This window comes from Elephantulus edwardii, unplaced genomic scaffold (genome assembly GCF_000299155.1).
Source record: "Elephantulus edwardii isolate Elephantulus edwardi_28Jun2011 unplaced genomic scaffold, EleEdw1.0 scaffold00232, whole genome shotgun sequence".
NCBI lineage: Eukaryota > Metazoa > Chordata > Mammalia > Macroscelidea > Macroscelididae > Elephantulus > Elephantulus edwardii.
In genome coordinates this window covers 2,621,649-2,634,805 of record NW_006399982.1, presented here as the reverse complement: position 1 = coordinate 2,634,805, position 13,157 = coordinate 2,621,649, and the positions used below count along the sequence as shown (strand labels likewise).

The 13,157-nt window shown below is 46.4% G+C and overlaps 1 protein-coding gene across 1 annotated transcript; it reads right to left on the bottom strand.

Moving 5' to 3' along the window:
* Positions 1-3,561: 3,561 nt before the first annotated feature.
* Positions 3,562-11,261, bottom strand: SPINK4 (serine peptidase inhibitor, Kazal type 4). The gene is made up of 4 exons (XM_006898497.1): positions 11,201-11,261; positions 6,357-6,397; positions 5,045-5,157; positions 3,562-3,607 (listed from the first exon to the last, which is right to left on the bottom strand). Exons 1-4 carry the CDS (start codon positions 11,259-11,261, stop codon positions 3,562-3,564), a joined length of 261 nt encoding a protein of 86 aa, XP_006898559.1.
* Between the last annotated feature and the right edge of the window lie 1,896 nt (positions 11,262-13,157).

Sequence of the window (13,157 nt, the reverse complement as noted above, 5' to 3'; positions counted from 1 at the left end):
GGCGAGGCAGACGTGGGCTTCACTGCTCTGAAGAACAGCACTACCAGCTCTGCCGCCTCGACACTAGAAGTTCCCTGATTTCTCTCGGGCTGCCTGGGCCAACTGTCCATTTCTCAAGGAAATTACTGGCAACTTCTCAGTGAAAAAGTATTGTCTTTGCAGATCGAAATAGAGCACCTTTCCCTCTTGTTTCTGTGGAATGTGTTGTCCAGGGGCCTACCTTGTCGGGAGATAGCCCCCTTGCACATGTTTTTCCAGTTCTGTTCACCTTTGGGTGCTTTCTTTGGGCTGATAGGAGATCTCATTTGTCCTGGGAGGGTTCAGATTTGTAGATAAAAATCTATATATATTAGATCCCTTAGGGTTTTTCCCCTTGTGATCCTCTAGTCCCTTGATGTTCAGATCACTGAGAGATTACTTCCAGTCGGCAATATTGGGAAAGGCCCAGAAATGGCACAAATGTAGATCATGTATTCCTCATTACGACCAAGTTCTCAGACAGCTGACTGGTTGTTGGTTCACAGCCCATTCTTAGCTCCCCAGTGACCTTGGGTGAAGCCTCTGATTGACGCATGGATGGTCTTGTCTCCTAGCAGATCTTCCAGAGGTTAGGACACCTTTACAAGTGCTATAGCCAGGTCAGCACCATGACTTAGAATGAGCAGAGAAGGGAGCCAGAGTGAATAAAACAGGCGGGTGGTGAAGCTCACAAACTCAGGAATGACCTAAATTTCCTCAAGAGGCATATCTTTGAACTTTTATACCCTTCTGAGATCATTTCCTTCAGAGCTGGCCATTCTCTGGTCTTTCTCTCCCTGTTATTTAAAAAGTTTTGAACGTCTGTCAGTAAGCAGAAGAATGCTTAAGCTTACTATTTATTTAGTTAGTTTTGGATGACATGTAAGAAAGAAAAACCTTTAGTGTTTCTGGTTGGAACTTAACGCTTAATAAAATCCTGAGAGGTCCTGTGTGCCAGAACCTTGGCCCACTGCATTCACCCCACAACACAGTGCCCTGGAGACAGGCTTCTGACAGGCTACTCTGCAGCAGATCTTGTTGGCAGAGAAGAGAGGTATTCAAGTCCCAGGGGTTTAGGACTGGATGGAGGGGACCTAAGGTGTAAATAGTCTAGGGATAGTCAAGTGGCTCAGCCCGCCCCAGCGCCAGTCAAGTGGCTCAGTGCCTGTCTTCATGCCTTTTTTTTTCTGTTTTCATGTCTTAAAGGTTTCCCACTTTTCATAGAATAAGGTTTTAATGTTTTTCTGCCACATAGTGTAATAGAGATTTTCATTTTCATTCTTTGACTGGTTCCTACCTTACTCAGGTTCTGACATTTACAGGTTTTATTGTGGTAGCTGTGTAACCTTGGGACACAACAAATAATGAGAAGTTGTGATATACTAGACACTATTCTAAGTTCTTTATACTTCTGAGGTGTCAAAGGCCTGTCTTTACCCTGTCTTTCCTAGCCAACAATTAACTTTATTTTGAACTGAAGTATTTATTGTATTAAGGAGAGAGGATTAGCATGGGATACAAGCCCCACCCTACTAGGGGCTTGTAGGACCTCAGTGCTAGCTCTTTTTTTGATGCCTGCCTTTTTAAAAACCCTGGAACTGATAGTGTACAACGCTCCCCAGTCTCTGCAAACCCAGCCTGTATACCTACAGTTGTGTGAATCATTTCCCTGATGAGACTGAGTCTCTGGGAGACCTTTTGGCAAACCACTAAACCCAAAGGATATAGAGGGAGGGAGGGAACTGAATGAGAAATACTGTTGATACTGCAAATGATTGGGTCATATAGCAAATCAAAGAGACAATATCAACTCTGAACTCCTAACTGGTTTTCTACTAATCTTAGCAAAATGAATTATGAATACAGTATTACCCTTTTAATCCATGTCCAGAATAGATTGGTATATAGTTGGTGCTTAGTAAATATTTGGAGAATGAATGAATGCTAACTGAATATATAATATCAAGGCACAACTTAAAGGTTACCTCCTCTAAGAAGCCCTTCTTCATATAGTAGACCTCTAGCTCTTAGTTGAAAATTTCAGAATCTTAATGACAAGGAAATTGGATAAAATACAAGATGTATTGACAGGATACAAATTATTTGATGTAACATGGAATGTTACAGGCAATTGGGCAAACCTGGAATAATTCTCCATATCTCTTTTCCTTTGTATATCATCATCATTCTCTCACTCCTGCTTCTACACAGTAGGAAACATGGCTGCCAGTAGTCCCCTGTCACACATCACTTCTCTTTCATTCTGGAATCCCTGTGGGAGAGTTTTTCCCTCAGAATTTTTACATCTTTTACCTGAGAATGTGTCAGATGGCCAGGGGCCCAGGTCACATGTCATAGTTGTAGGCTCAGGAATCAGAATGGTTCCTGTGAACAGAGCCAAGATTTCCACATCTGACATGGAGACGATGACATTTTTAGCTTATTACATGACCAGCCAGATAAAGGCTATGTGTCCTGTTCTGATTGCTCTAGGCATGGCCGAAGGACAACATTTTATCCAGTGGACCATATCAGATGCCAAAATATTTATCAGAGTGGATATGGACTATAAGATTATTTTATTTTTTATTTTATTGTTTTTGTGTGAGTGTACCGTCGAATCAGATCTGACTGGTACAGGAGGAGATTGTCCCTCCTTCCCCGGCAGAGCATCTGGTGGATTCGAACTGTGCGCCTCTGTGATTGTAGTGGACTGGAAGATTATAGTAGGGTCTTAGGGAACTCTGGTGGTCTAGGGGCAAGAAGCTGCACTGCATTCCCAAAGGCATGTGATTTGAATCCAGTGCAATTAACTGCCTCTGAAAACCCACTGGAGGGGCAGCTATGGGTTGGTTCTGACTTGACGGTATGCAACAACAAAGTCACCCTATGTCAGGAATTGGCCCTGGATACTGAACTTTAGGGAAGTCCTAGGGTTCCCAGGGAAGGCCCGAGTGGGCAGGGTGTATAGTGGGGGCATTTGAAGGGCATAGGGTATAAGATACTATTTAGTCTTAGTCCAGGATTTTAATATACCATGTATGCTATCTGTTTATCAGGCATACTTGTGTTGTATACGTGCCTGGGTACATTTTGGAATGCTGATCTAATCCAGGAGGAAGTGTCATGAAGGGTGTGGAGCCTTCACAGAGGTTGTCTTGGGACAAGCCCTGACAGTAACCCCAGCAGGAGGAGAGGGTGCAAATCTCACCATCAACTGACCAGGTTGAGATAGATAAGAGCACTGGCTAGCATCTTATGGTCAGAGACTGGCCTCTCAGAGTCCTGACTTCCTTCAGCAGGAAGAGACAGCTGGGACCTTTAAGGGAACTTGTCACAAGGTTGAGGAACACCAGAAGGATCAAGGAATTGAACTCTGTACAAGATCCCCTCCTACCCGCACCTCAAAATTTGCAGACATTGGTCCATTAATTGGGTTGAAATAGCTTTTATTACTACTTTTTTTATTTTGTTTTGCATCCTGCCATCACCACCGTTGTTCTCAAGCCTGAAACTTCATGCTTTGAGGTGCGCCTATGGGAGTCAGCATTTGCCATCCTTTGTGATCTGGATGTCCTGTTTGGTTTTCCTGTGATCACAGGAGACAGAGATGAGACCACCTCCTCAGCAACTGTATCATGCCCTCGTACTGTGTCCGCAGCCTGGACCACTGTCCTGAACTCTAGACTCATTCATACAGTTACCATTGAACGTCTCTACTGGGATGAGTCAGTCTCAGTTGTTCACAAACTCATCATCCCCAAATCTACTAACTCCCTCTTCCTTTGTGTCTCTGCGTGGCTCTACTAGCTGCTCAAACCAGCCTATTGACCCTGCCTCTTCCTTCCCCTCAACTAATCTCATACCAAGCCTGTCAGTTCTACCTGCGTTGTGTTTCCTAACTGAACGTGATGATCTTTTTGTAAGTTAGAACAATATCCTGCTGGTGGTCTCCTGAGCTCAGCAGTTTCTATGAACTTTTTTGTGATCTCATTTAACTCTCAGGCTCCTAGGGTTTTATTGGTGAACTGAAACCAAATCGGTGACTGGATCTACTGGATATGTTTTGGCCCTGCTCATCTCTAGATTTCTCAGCTCTCCACCATTCTTCCTAAACTTTACATTCTGGTAGATCTGACTTGTCATGAGCCGTCAAGTTGCCTGCGGATTAGCAACCCTATATACAGCCACTCCAAAGCCTGGCCTGGCCTGAGCTGGTCTCACGGATTCTCCCCACATTGCTCCAGTTACTGTATCAGTCCATCTCATCTGGGGTCTTTCTCTCCTGCATTGTCCCTCCACCCTTCTGAGAATGATGTCCTTCTCCAAGGACTGGTCCCTCCTGGCCAAATGTACAAAGTATGTGAGATGGAGCTTCAGAATCCTAGCCTCCAAAGGGAAACTTGCTTTCACCCTAACCTATTAGGTTTTATCAAATGTAAACATCCTTTCCTTGCTAATCTTTCCAGATTCTCTTCTTAAAATTACCTTGTTTCTTCTCCCCCACCCCCTGAATAATTTCTTCTTGTCCCTCAGGACTGAACTCAAGTATCGCCTCTGGAAATCTTCCCTCTCTTTGCTTCTCTCCTGCTCTTGAGGACCCCGGTATAGCCCATTCTGAGCATGTAGCATTCAGTGCTGTCATTGACCATCCGCCCTGTAGGCTGACTGAATGAATCAGGAGGCCTGCTGGCTGCCTTTTGTCCTGCCTGGCACATAGTTCTCAACAAATAATTTGTTACCTTGAAGTATACAGATGAGATCACTTAGAACAACAGAGAAAAGAAGCCAGGGATTGGCTTCCACCTCAGCTGTCCACCAGCTGTGGCTTTCTGCTTGGAACCCTGGGTCTTTCCTGTTCTCATTCTGTTAAGGGCAAATGTTGGAAGCCTTGCCCCAAGTCAAACGTGTGAAGGGAGAAGCAGGTCCAAGGCTTTCTCCTTCCAGCTCTGTATGCACCAGAAGTGGGGCCTACCCAGACCACCCGAGAGAAAGGTGGGCAAAGGGTGGGAGGTGGTGGACTTACAACCGCATCAGGCAGAGGTGGCATTCACTGTCATACATGACCCCATCAGTGCCACAGACTGGGTTGAAGGTCTTGGAACAGTCTGGAGACTCTGCCATGTGCTCACAGATGGGCTGTGGAGAGAAGGCAGACAGAGAATGGACTTGGACTGGGGGAGACAGCCAGGGGCTCTGCTTGGAGTCAGGGCGCAGGGGGAGGAGCCAGATACAAGGAGGCTGAAGTATGGGCCCAGGAAGCATGAAACCAAGCACAACCCCCTTTAGCCTTTGTGTGTGCCTGTGTGTATTAAGTATGCAAGCATCCAGGTGTACATATGAGATGCTTATGTGTGTGAGGTGAGTTTGTGTCTTCGCCCTCCTGGGGTCAGGTTCACATGCTCCTCAGAGGGTGTAACTAGAACCTTTGTTGCTGGCCCCACTGAGAACTGGAGACAAAAACCACCCATAACTCTCAAGATCTCTCTGCCTGGGGACTCTGCATGACCTGTCAGGCTTTTAGCAGGAAGGTGGCACAGCATGTGTATGGGTAGGTTCTAGAAAAATGACATGACTTGAGGGAGAATTGAACCTCAGTCTTAAATGGTTTCAGATTAAGCATGGAGTCAGAGTTGGAACTGGGTCAGGCCTGGAATAGGGGTGAGTGAGGCAGTGTAGTGTGGCAGTGAAGACCCCAAGCCCCAGATGTCTGCTCTCTGCTGCTGGTTAGCTGTGCATGAGCTATTTCAGCTCTCTAGGCCTACGTTTCCTCACCTGTGAAAACATACTAATAGTGCCCCTCTCCCATCAGGCTAATGGACATAGTGTAGGTAACGTGCACAGCTTATGTCTGGTGTAGAGTAAATGGGGCTGAGTTTTGGTGTAAATGCTGGATGGGAAGCAGACAGGTGAGGGTTTCAGCAAGGCCAGCCCCACTGTCTTGGGGTCGCCAGGGATATCAGACCAAAGGTAATTCAGAGACAGCTTGGTGTTTGCAGAGTGGGGTGGGGGAGTGGATGCTTCTTTCCCCTCAGCCCTTGGCCCATTCATCTTTACTGTGCAAAGCAAAGAGCATGTCCTGCTGGTGCTGGGAAGGCAACCTCACTGATTAAAAGGACGTGGAGGGCCCTGAAGAAGGGGCTGATCTTGTTCTGCCAGATGGAGCTAACTTGGACCCAAGCAGCATCAGGAGGCCACTCTGCCACCTACAGCCATCTGCAGTATCTGAGCTAGGGACGTGGAGAAAACGCTTGTTTCTCAGCGTGGATGAGGAGGCTCTTTGCAGAGGAAAGAACAGATCAGAGCTCTGAGCCCAGAACAACAAGCAGCGTTCTTACCATTCTTGAGAAAACAAGCTTTCCTGCTGACACTGGCCCCGCTGAAAGACAAAACAGCATACATTAGGTCACCTCAGCTCTGGGCCCAGGCCCAGGGGCCTAGGATTGCTGCTCCTTTTTCAAGGGCCAGACCCAACGGCTACCAGGCCAGAAAGTCCTCTAGGAAGGGGAATGGGTCACCATACAATGGAGGCGCCAGGAAGTTCCTGTGACCTTGAGTTACAAGAACAGAGAATGTGTAAAATGAGGGTGGTTCCTCATCTACTTGATCCCACTGGGAGTGTTGGGTTCCATATAATAGTTTAAAAAATAACAAGCCAGCAGCTACTATGTGCCAAGCACAGAGGATATGCCATCTCAACCGCTCTTAATATCTCCTTGGCTCTGGAGGAGTGGATGCTGTGATCCGCTGTGCAGAGAGCTTCAGGGCCGAAACACTCATTGTCACACTGCATGGGGTATGAAAGGCTCACAACTGAGTCCTTCTGCAGCATTCACCTCCGAGGACCAGCTGCCTCTCTCCAGGTCATTTCCTCTGCCCAGGAGCTCCCCAGCTCCAGTGACTCCTTGGTGGGGTGCAAGAATCCTCTTTATTCTAAACAATGTGATGGAAGCATCCTAGCTCCAGAGCTCTCCCAGGGCCCCCCCCCCCTTTTTTTAAACACTGCAGAGGTTGGAGGGAATTGAGATAAGCTGTTTTAAACTGTGCATTGAGTCACCAAATGCAAATCTAGCCAAGTCAATATTGCCAAAATGGAAAATAACACTAACATATTAATAGGAAAATAAATTAGTAAACCATGCAAGGCTGGATTACCTAGTAGGGCACACAAGAGCTTGATTGTACTTGGTTACTATTCTGTACTAAGCAGAATATAGCAAAAGGTCAATGTGGATTACATTTCAACACCAAGAAGACAAAATTCCTTACCACTGGACTAATAGGCAATATCAAGATAGATGTAGGAAAAAAAATTAAAGTCAGTGATTTCATCCAACTTAGATTCTACAGTCAACACCTTGGTACTAGCAGTCAGCAGAGGAGGCATATTGCATTGGGCAAGTCCTCTGTCATGGACCTCTCCAAATTACTGAGGAGCAACAATGTTTGTTTGAAGACTAAAGTGTGCCTGAGAGAGAGAGATCAATTGGCCCAGTGCACAGGAAATGATGCTACCAAGCCAAAGGTGGGTGACTTTTAATCCACGGCCCTCGGGCCTTTCATTGTTTTTGTTCAGATTTTCCTCTAGGTCGTATAGCCCTGGTGTACAAGTTGCTGTACAGCGGTCACTTGTGGTTGCTGTGAGGCTGAACACTGTGACACTGATGTGTCAAATGCGTTAATGGCTGGATTGATGTTTCAATGCAGACAGAGAGTGGGGTGTAGCTCCTCGATTAAAACAAGCTTGGAAGGAGGAGTGGCATCCATTTCCATAATAGCTTGCCTCCGGAAACCCTATGAACCTGGAGAGGGATGAGAGACACCCAAGCGTCGAGGACTCCTCTTCATAGGGTCGCTGTGAGTGACCTGCGACTCGACGGCACTTAATAACAACAACAACAAAGTGTACCTAATTCAGTCTTTTCTATCACTTGCTATGCATTTAAAAACTGGACAGTGAATAAAGATGACAAGGAAGAACTGATGTCTTTGAGTATTGGTGTTGGATAAGAATGCTGAATATCTCATGGGCTTCCAGAAAAACAAATAGATATGTCTTGAAGAGCATGCAGCCAGAATGTTCCTTGGAGGCAAAGATGACAAAACTTCATGTCACATTCTTTGGGCATGTTGCTAGGACAGGCTAGTCCTTGGAGAGGAACATCGTCCTTGGAAAGGTGGAGGGTCAACCAAAGAGAGTAAGGCCCTTGATGAGATGGATTGACACAGTGACTGCAGCAATGGATCAGAGATGATGAGGATGGCACAGGATAGGATGGTTCAGATCTAGTCATAGGGCCACTAGACTCAATGGCACTTAACAACAACAAAACAAAAACACTGTAGTGAACAGTTACACGACAGATGAAACTTAGGTGGAATTGTTCACTGCAGGTTAGTAAGTAAGTACAATTAAACTCACATTAATCTTACTGTTTAACTTGCTCTTGACAAAGGTTATGACAGCAATAAAATGAGCAAACAACTGACATGGCTGCAAACAAAAGCGTGGCTGCATTTCAAAAATATGTTTGAGTGAAAAAAAAAAAGGAAAAGACACGAGAGACTGTGTGGGTCCATTTAGTTAAACTCTAGAACAGGTTAAACTAATCTACAATGAAAAAGTTAGGATAGCGGTTACCTCAGGGTGGATTCAGGATGTGGACTGAGTGGGATTTGGGGACTTTCTGGGGTGATGGAGTAACACAGGTGTCTATATCTGACAAGATCAATTGCATTTTTAAGATTTGTGTGTTTCCTGGCAAGTAACTGTTAAGGATAAAAAGTACTTTAAAAATCAAAGGCTTCAGATAACTGGTGAAAAGTGTATGAAGATCCAGGTTTGGAGCAGAGGAGTGAGGACAAGCAGGGGGATGTCTTAGGGTTGCACAATTTGATGGGCAATGGGAGGGGGTAAAGGAAACGGGAAAGATCCAGTAGGGACCTGGAAAGACAGGGTTATGGTGGGTTTAGTCTAATAGCGACTAATTTTATAAAACATAATGAGGATGATTACATGAAACACAATGTGAATGAAGGATAGTGTGAAACACAATGTGTACAAACTTTGTAAGCAAACCAATATAAAACTTTAAAAGGTAATTAAAATAATCTAAAGGTGTTCCATGGCTTCTGGTCTCAGTCCCTACACTCCTTCGTCTCCTGGGAGGGACATTTTGTAAGCCGACCTGACTTCCTCCTGGGCTCGCTTTTGAGCACACTGCTCCCTGTCCCCTAAGCCCCAACCCGTTCCTCTCCACTCACTGTTCTCTGAACATGCCTGCTTTGGCATATGCTGCTGTCCCTGCATGGGATGCCCTCACCTCTGTTCTTTTATTGAGTCGTATCTTGCTTTCAAGGCTCAAGTGTCACCTCTTGCTGATTGATGGCTTCCCTGATGTCCCTTGGGGCCCATGATGGGGCCTGGGTTCTGCCTTCTTTTATATGCCATATGCTGCCCCCCCCCCACTGAATCACCTTTGCCCTCCTGTGCCCTTGAGCTCCAAGTTCCTTTATCAGCCCCTTATGTCCCCTACTCAATGCCCTGACCACAGTGAGTGCTGAGGAACTGACCATGACAGTACATTGGGGGAGATTTTCAGGACTTCGTGGTATCAATTTCTTCCTGGAAGAAGTGGGAAGAAATTTTATTTACCTGCAGGCTGACACTCAGCTGCCCTCGATCTTGACCTTGATGTAGGTCTCCTCACTGACTCAGCCTGGCAAGAGTGTGAGGTGGACACAAGGATCCTTGTAGGGCAGACCACTTCAACATTGTTGATCAGACAGTTGCTCAGGGAAAGTGTGCCAGGCTGGTTGGGTATACATGGCTATGCTGGATCAGACCCGCCCAACCCATTCTCTATCATCTCAGTCCCCAGTTCGGAGTCTCCAGCTGAGGTATAGGTGCACAACTGGCTGTGCTTGCAGTTTTAAAACATCACAGGCCAGGTGGGTTCTAACTCCCTGCTACCTTCTTTAGTCTCTTCTCAACACAGCAAGCACAAGAATTCATCTAACTTAATTCTGCTCAAAACCCCCACTGGTTGCTATCTCATTCAGAGGAGGAACCAAGGTCTCACACTGAACTGCAGGGCCTTCCTTACCTGATAGGGTCCCGGTGGCCTCTCTCATTTCCCCCACACACACTGCTTTGCACCTGCTTTCATTCCCCTCCAGTGACACTGGCCTCCCAATGACTCAAACACTCCCACCTCAGAGCCTTTGCACTGCTGTTGCCTCTGCCTTAAACCTGCTTCTGTATTTCCATATGGCTCATTCCTTCAAGCTTTGCTTAGACATCTGCCTCTCAAGACACTTCTCCTGTTAACTACTTAAAATTGCAGGCTCTTCCTTCCCCAGTCCCAATTACCTTTCTCAATATGCTTTTCTTAGGTTTCATCACCTTCTGGCTTACTGTCTTGGAGCCCTGGTGGCACAGTGGTTACGCACTCCCCGGCTAACTCTCTCCACAGGAGAGAGCTGTGGTTGTCTGGTTCTGTAGAGAATCAGCCTTGAAGACCCTCTGGGCAGTTTTGCACCTTCTTGTGGGGTCGCTGTGAGTTGGAATCAACTCAACAGCAGTTGCTTTGGTTTTGGTAGTAAACTAACATCCACTGCACCCATTTTGTTTATTGTCTATCCCTCTGCCCCCATTGGATTTAAGTTCCATGTGGGCAGTGATTTTTTTAATGTTTTGGTCATCCAAAATAGTGCCTTGACCACAGTATGTGTAATGCAGGAGACGGGAACTCTGCAGAGACCCCATCCCATCCACATGTCTCCACCCAGAGTATGGGCTCTCACAGTCACTCTCGGTTCAAACTGTAGTTTATCAGGGCAGAATGAGAGTTCCGAGGACCAAGGCCCCCTTGAGGCCTAGGGCCTGGCCTTTGCCCTCTGAGTCTAACATCTAGCCCAGCAGCTGCTCAATGCAGTGTGGAATAAGAGCAGCCTTTCACTTTACTGATAGACTGAGGCCCTAAGAATTCTTCTTTTATAACCTGAGCCACATTCAGAAGCTGAATTCAAGGACCTTTTCTCTCAGCCTAGGACTTTCCCCACGACTGTAGAGAATGCCTGTGTAGAACAGAGGTGAATATCAAAAGTGATATGTTCCCTTCTCACCCCAAGTTCACCTACCAACCCTGCATCACTGAGAACCCATGCTCTGCCCGCTCACCTCTGTTCACGATGAGAAGGGTAGCCACAGCCAGGGCGATCACCCACAGGCGGGGAGCCATCCTGATCCTAGACCTGAGCTAGCCGGAACCTGGGCCGGGAGCAGGATGGGGGTCTGTATATAGTGCCGATTGCCCACTGTTATCTTATCTGGGCCAGCTGGAAAGGCTGGGAGCGTCACCCCAAGTTAATATCCACACCCTCGTATCCGGGACATGGGGCTAGAGCAGCAGGCTGGCTTGGCCTCCAATGGCTGAGTTCGAGTGAAGACAACTTTTAAAGCCGATTTGACTTTGAGGGCTGAAGCAAGAAGGCGGGAACATTGAAATAGAAAGAAAACCACAAAGAGAAGCAAAAGAGAAAAAAAAAAAAGGCAGTGACTAGAAGCCAGCAAGATGCAGGGGAAAGGGACTAGGGTCAAGGCTCCACCAACCAACTTGTGACCTCAGAAAAGCTACTTAACTTGACCTCAGTGTACCCATCCACAAAGTGGAGGCGATTCTCCTGACTTTGTCTCCCACTCAGGACTGCTGTGAGGACTCACTGAGCCCATGTGTCAGACTGTACTCTTTACAGTGGACTGCAGATCGTTCTCCTGGTAGATGCCGGCTGGGTTTGAACCACCAACCTTCCTTTTAGTTAACAGTTAAGTGCTCCACTATTGTACCACCCGAGCTCCATTTACATACACATTTCTCTAATTACTTAGATTAACATTTTCAACTGGACCTACAAATTTTATTTCTCTGGGAAATAAAAATTGGAATATACAGAATTGGAAAACAAAGTTTCTGGGCCTAACTCCCAAATGTTTGCATCAAAGTCTCAGTGTTCTTTGGTGTCTGGAAACGAATTTTTTTTCCTGAGTTATAAGTCTTAGAAACTAATTGTGAAAGATTTTAAGCCTATAGAGAAGTTGCTGGAATACTGCAATGGGTCAGTGAAAAAGATTCTTGTTCAAGAATCTTTGGGGGACAAGGATTCCCCTTTGGGGACACTTGGCAGCCAAATGTAGTCATCTCCATGGGCCAATGTTGTTGTTGTGTGTGCCATTGAATCAGAACAACCCATAGCTGACCCTCCAGAGGGTTTTCAGAAATAGTAAATTGCATGGAAGAAAATTGTAGATTCTTCTGCAGAGCAGTTACTGGATTCAAACTGTGTAACTTTAGTATTGCAGCACAGCCTCTTACCTCTAGGCCATCAGACCTCCCTCCATGGGCTGATAGAAAACCCCAAGTCTGCAGCTTACCTGGCCTGAGGCCCCAAATCTCCCCAGAACCTGCCAACCTCTTAGGCACATGACATCTGTCCTGTTGCTTAGCTAGGCAGTGCAAGGATTTAAAAAATAATGTCTTGCCCTAAAGCAAGATCATCAACCTCAAGATCCTCAGGTCCTGGTTCCCCCTCCTGCCTTCCTTCTGTGCTCCACATGAAGTCACTCATCCTCTGGGGATGGAGGTCACTGCCTGTCAGCTGCATTGTTAGGTGGCTTTGAACAAGATTCCTTCCTTACACAAGAGGTCTGCTTCCCTGAGACCCCTCTCTGTCTGGCCCCTTGCACCTCCTGAACCTCTAGTAGACCCCACTAGGGTGAGCAGATCCAGTCCCTTTACCTGCCTCCAGTTGCACACAGTGAAGCTTTTGCATGTCTCTTGAGCTCTCATCTGTCCCCAGGTCTGTCTGTCAGTGTCCTAGGTTACATTAGGACACAAGGTAGCAAAGGGATTTGTCATCTGACTTGTTTAGGATATTAGACCTCTGTCAGTATGGCAGGAGCTGCTGTTGGCTCCAGCTGCTTTAAGAGATTAGGAAGGTGGATGCCTCCTGCATTCTGCATCATTCAGAGTTCAGAGTCAAATCACGGGCAAACTCCTGGGTGCTAAGACTCCTTGCTATGCTGCTCTGTCCAATTACTACCATCTAGATTCGCTAAAAAACCTCCCCATCCAATCATC

Excerpts from the sequence above, each read along its gene's own strand:
- SPINK4 (XM_006898497.1), bottom strand. The coding sequence starts at position 11,261 with ATGGCTCCCCGCCTGTGGGTGATCGCCCTGGCTGTGGCTACCCTTCTC. Across the intron at positions 6,398-11,200 it reads CCTTCTCATCGTGAACAGAG|CGGGGCCAGTGTCAGCAGGA; the intron begins GTGAGCGGGCAG and ends TTTGTCTTTCAG. Across the intron at positions 3,608-5,044 it reads CACCTCTGCCTGATGCGGTT|GAAAACCAAACAGGACATCC; the intron begins GTAAGTCCACCA and ends CTGTGATCACAG.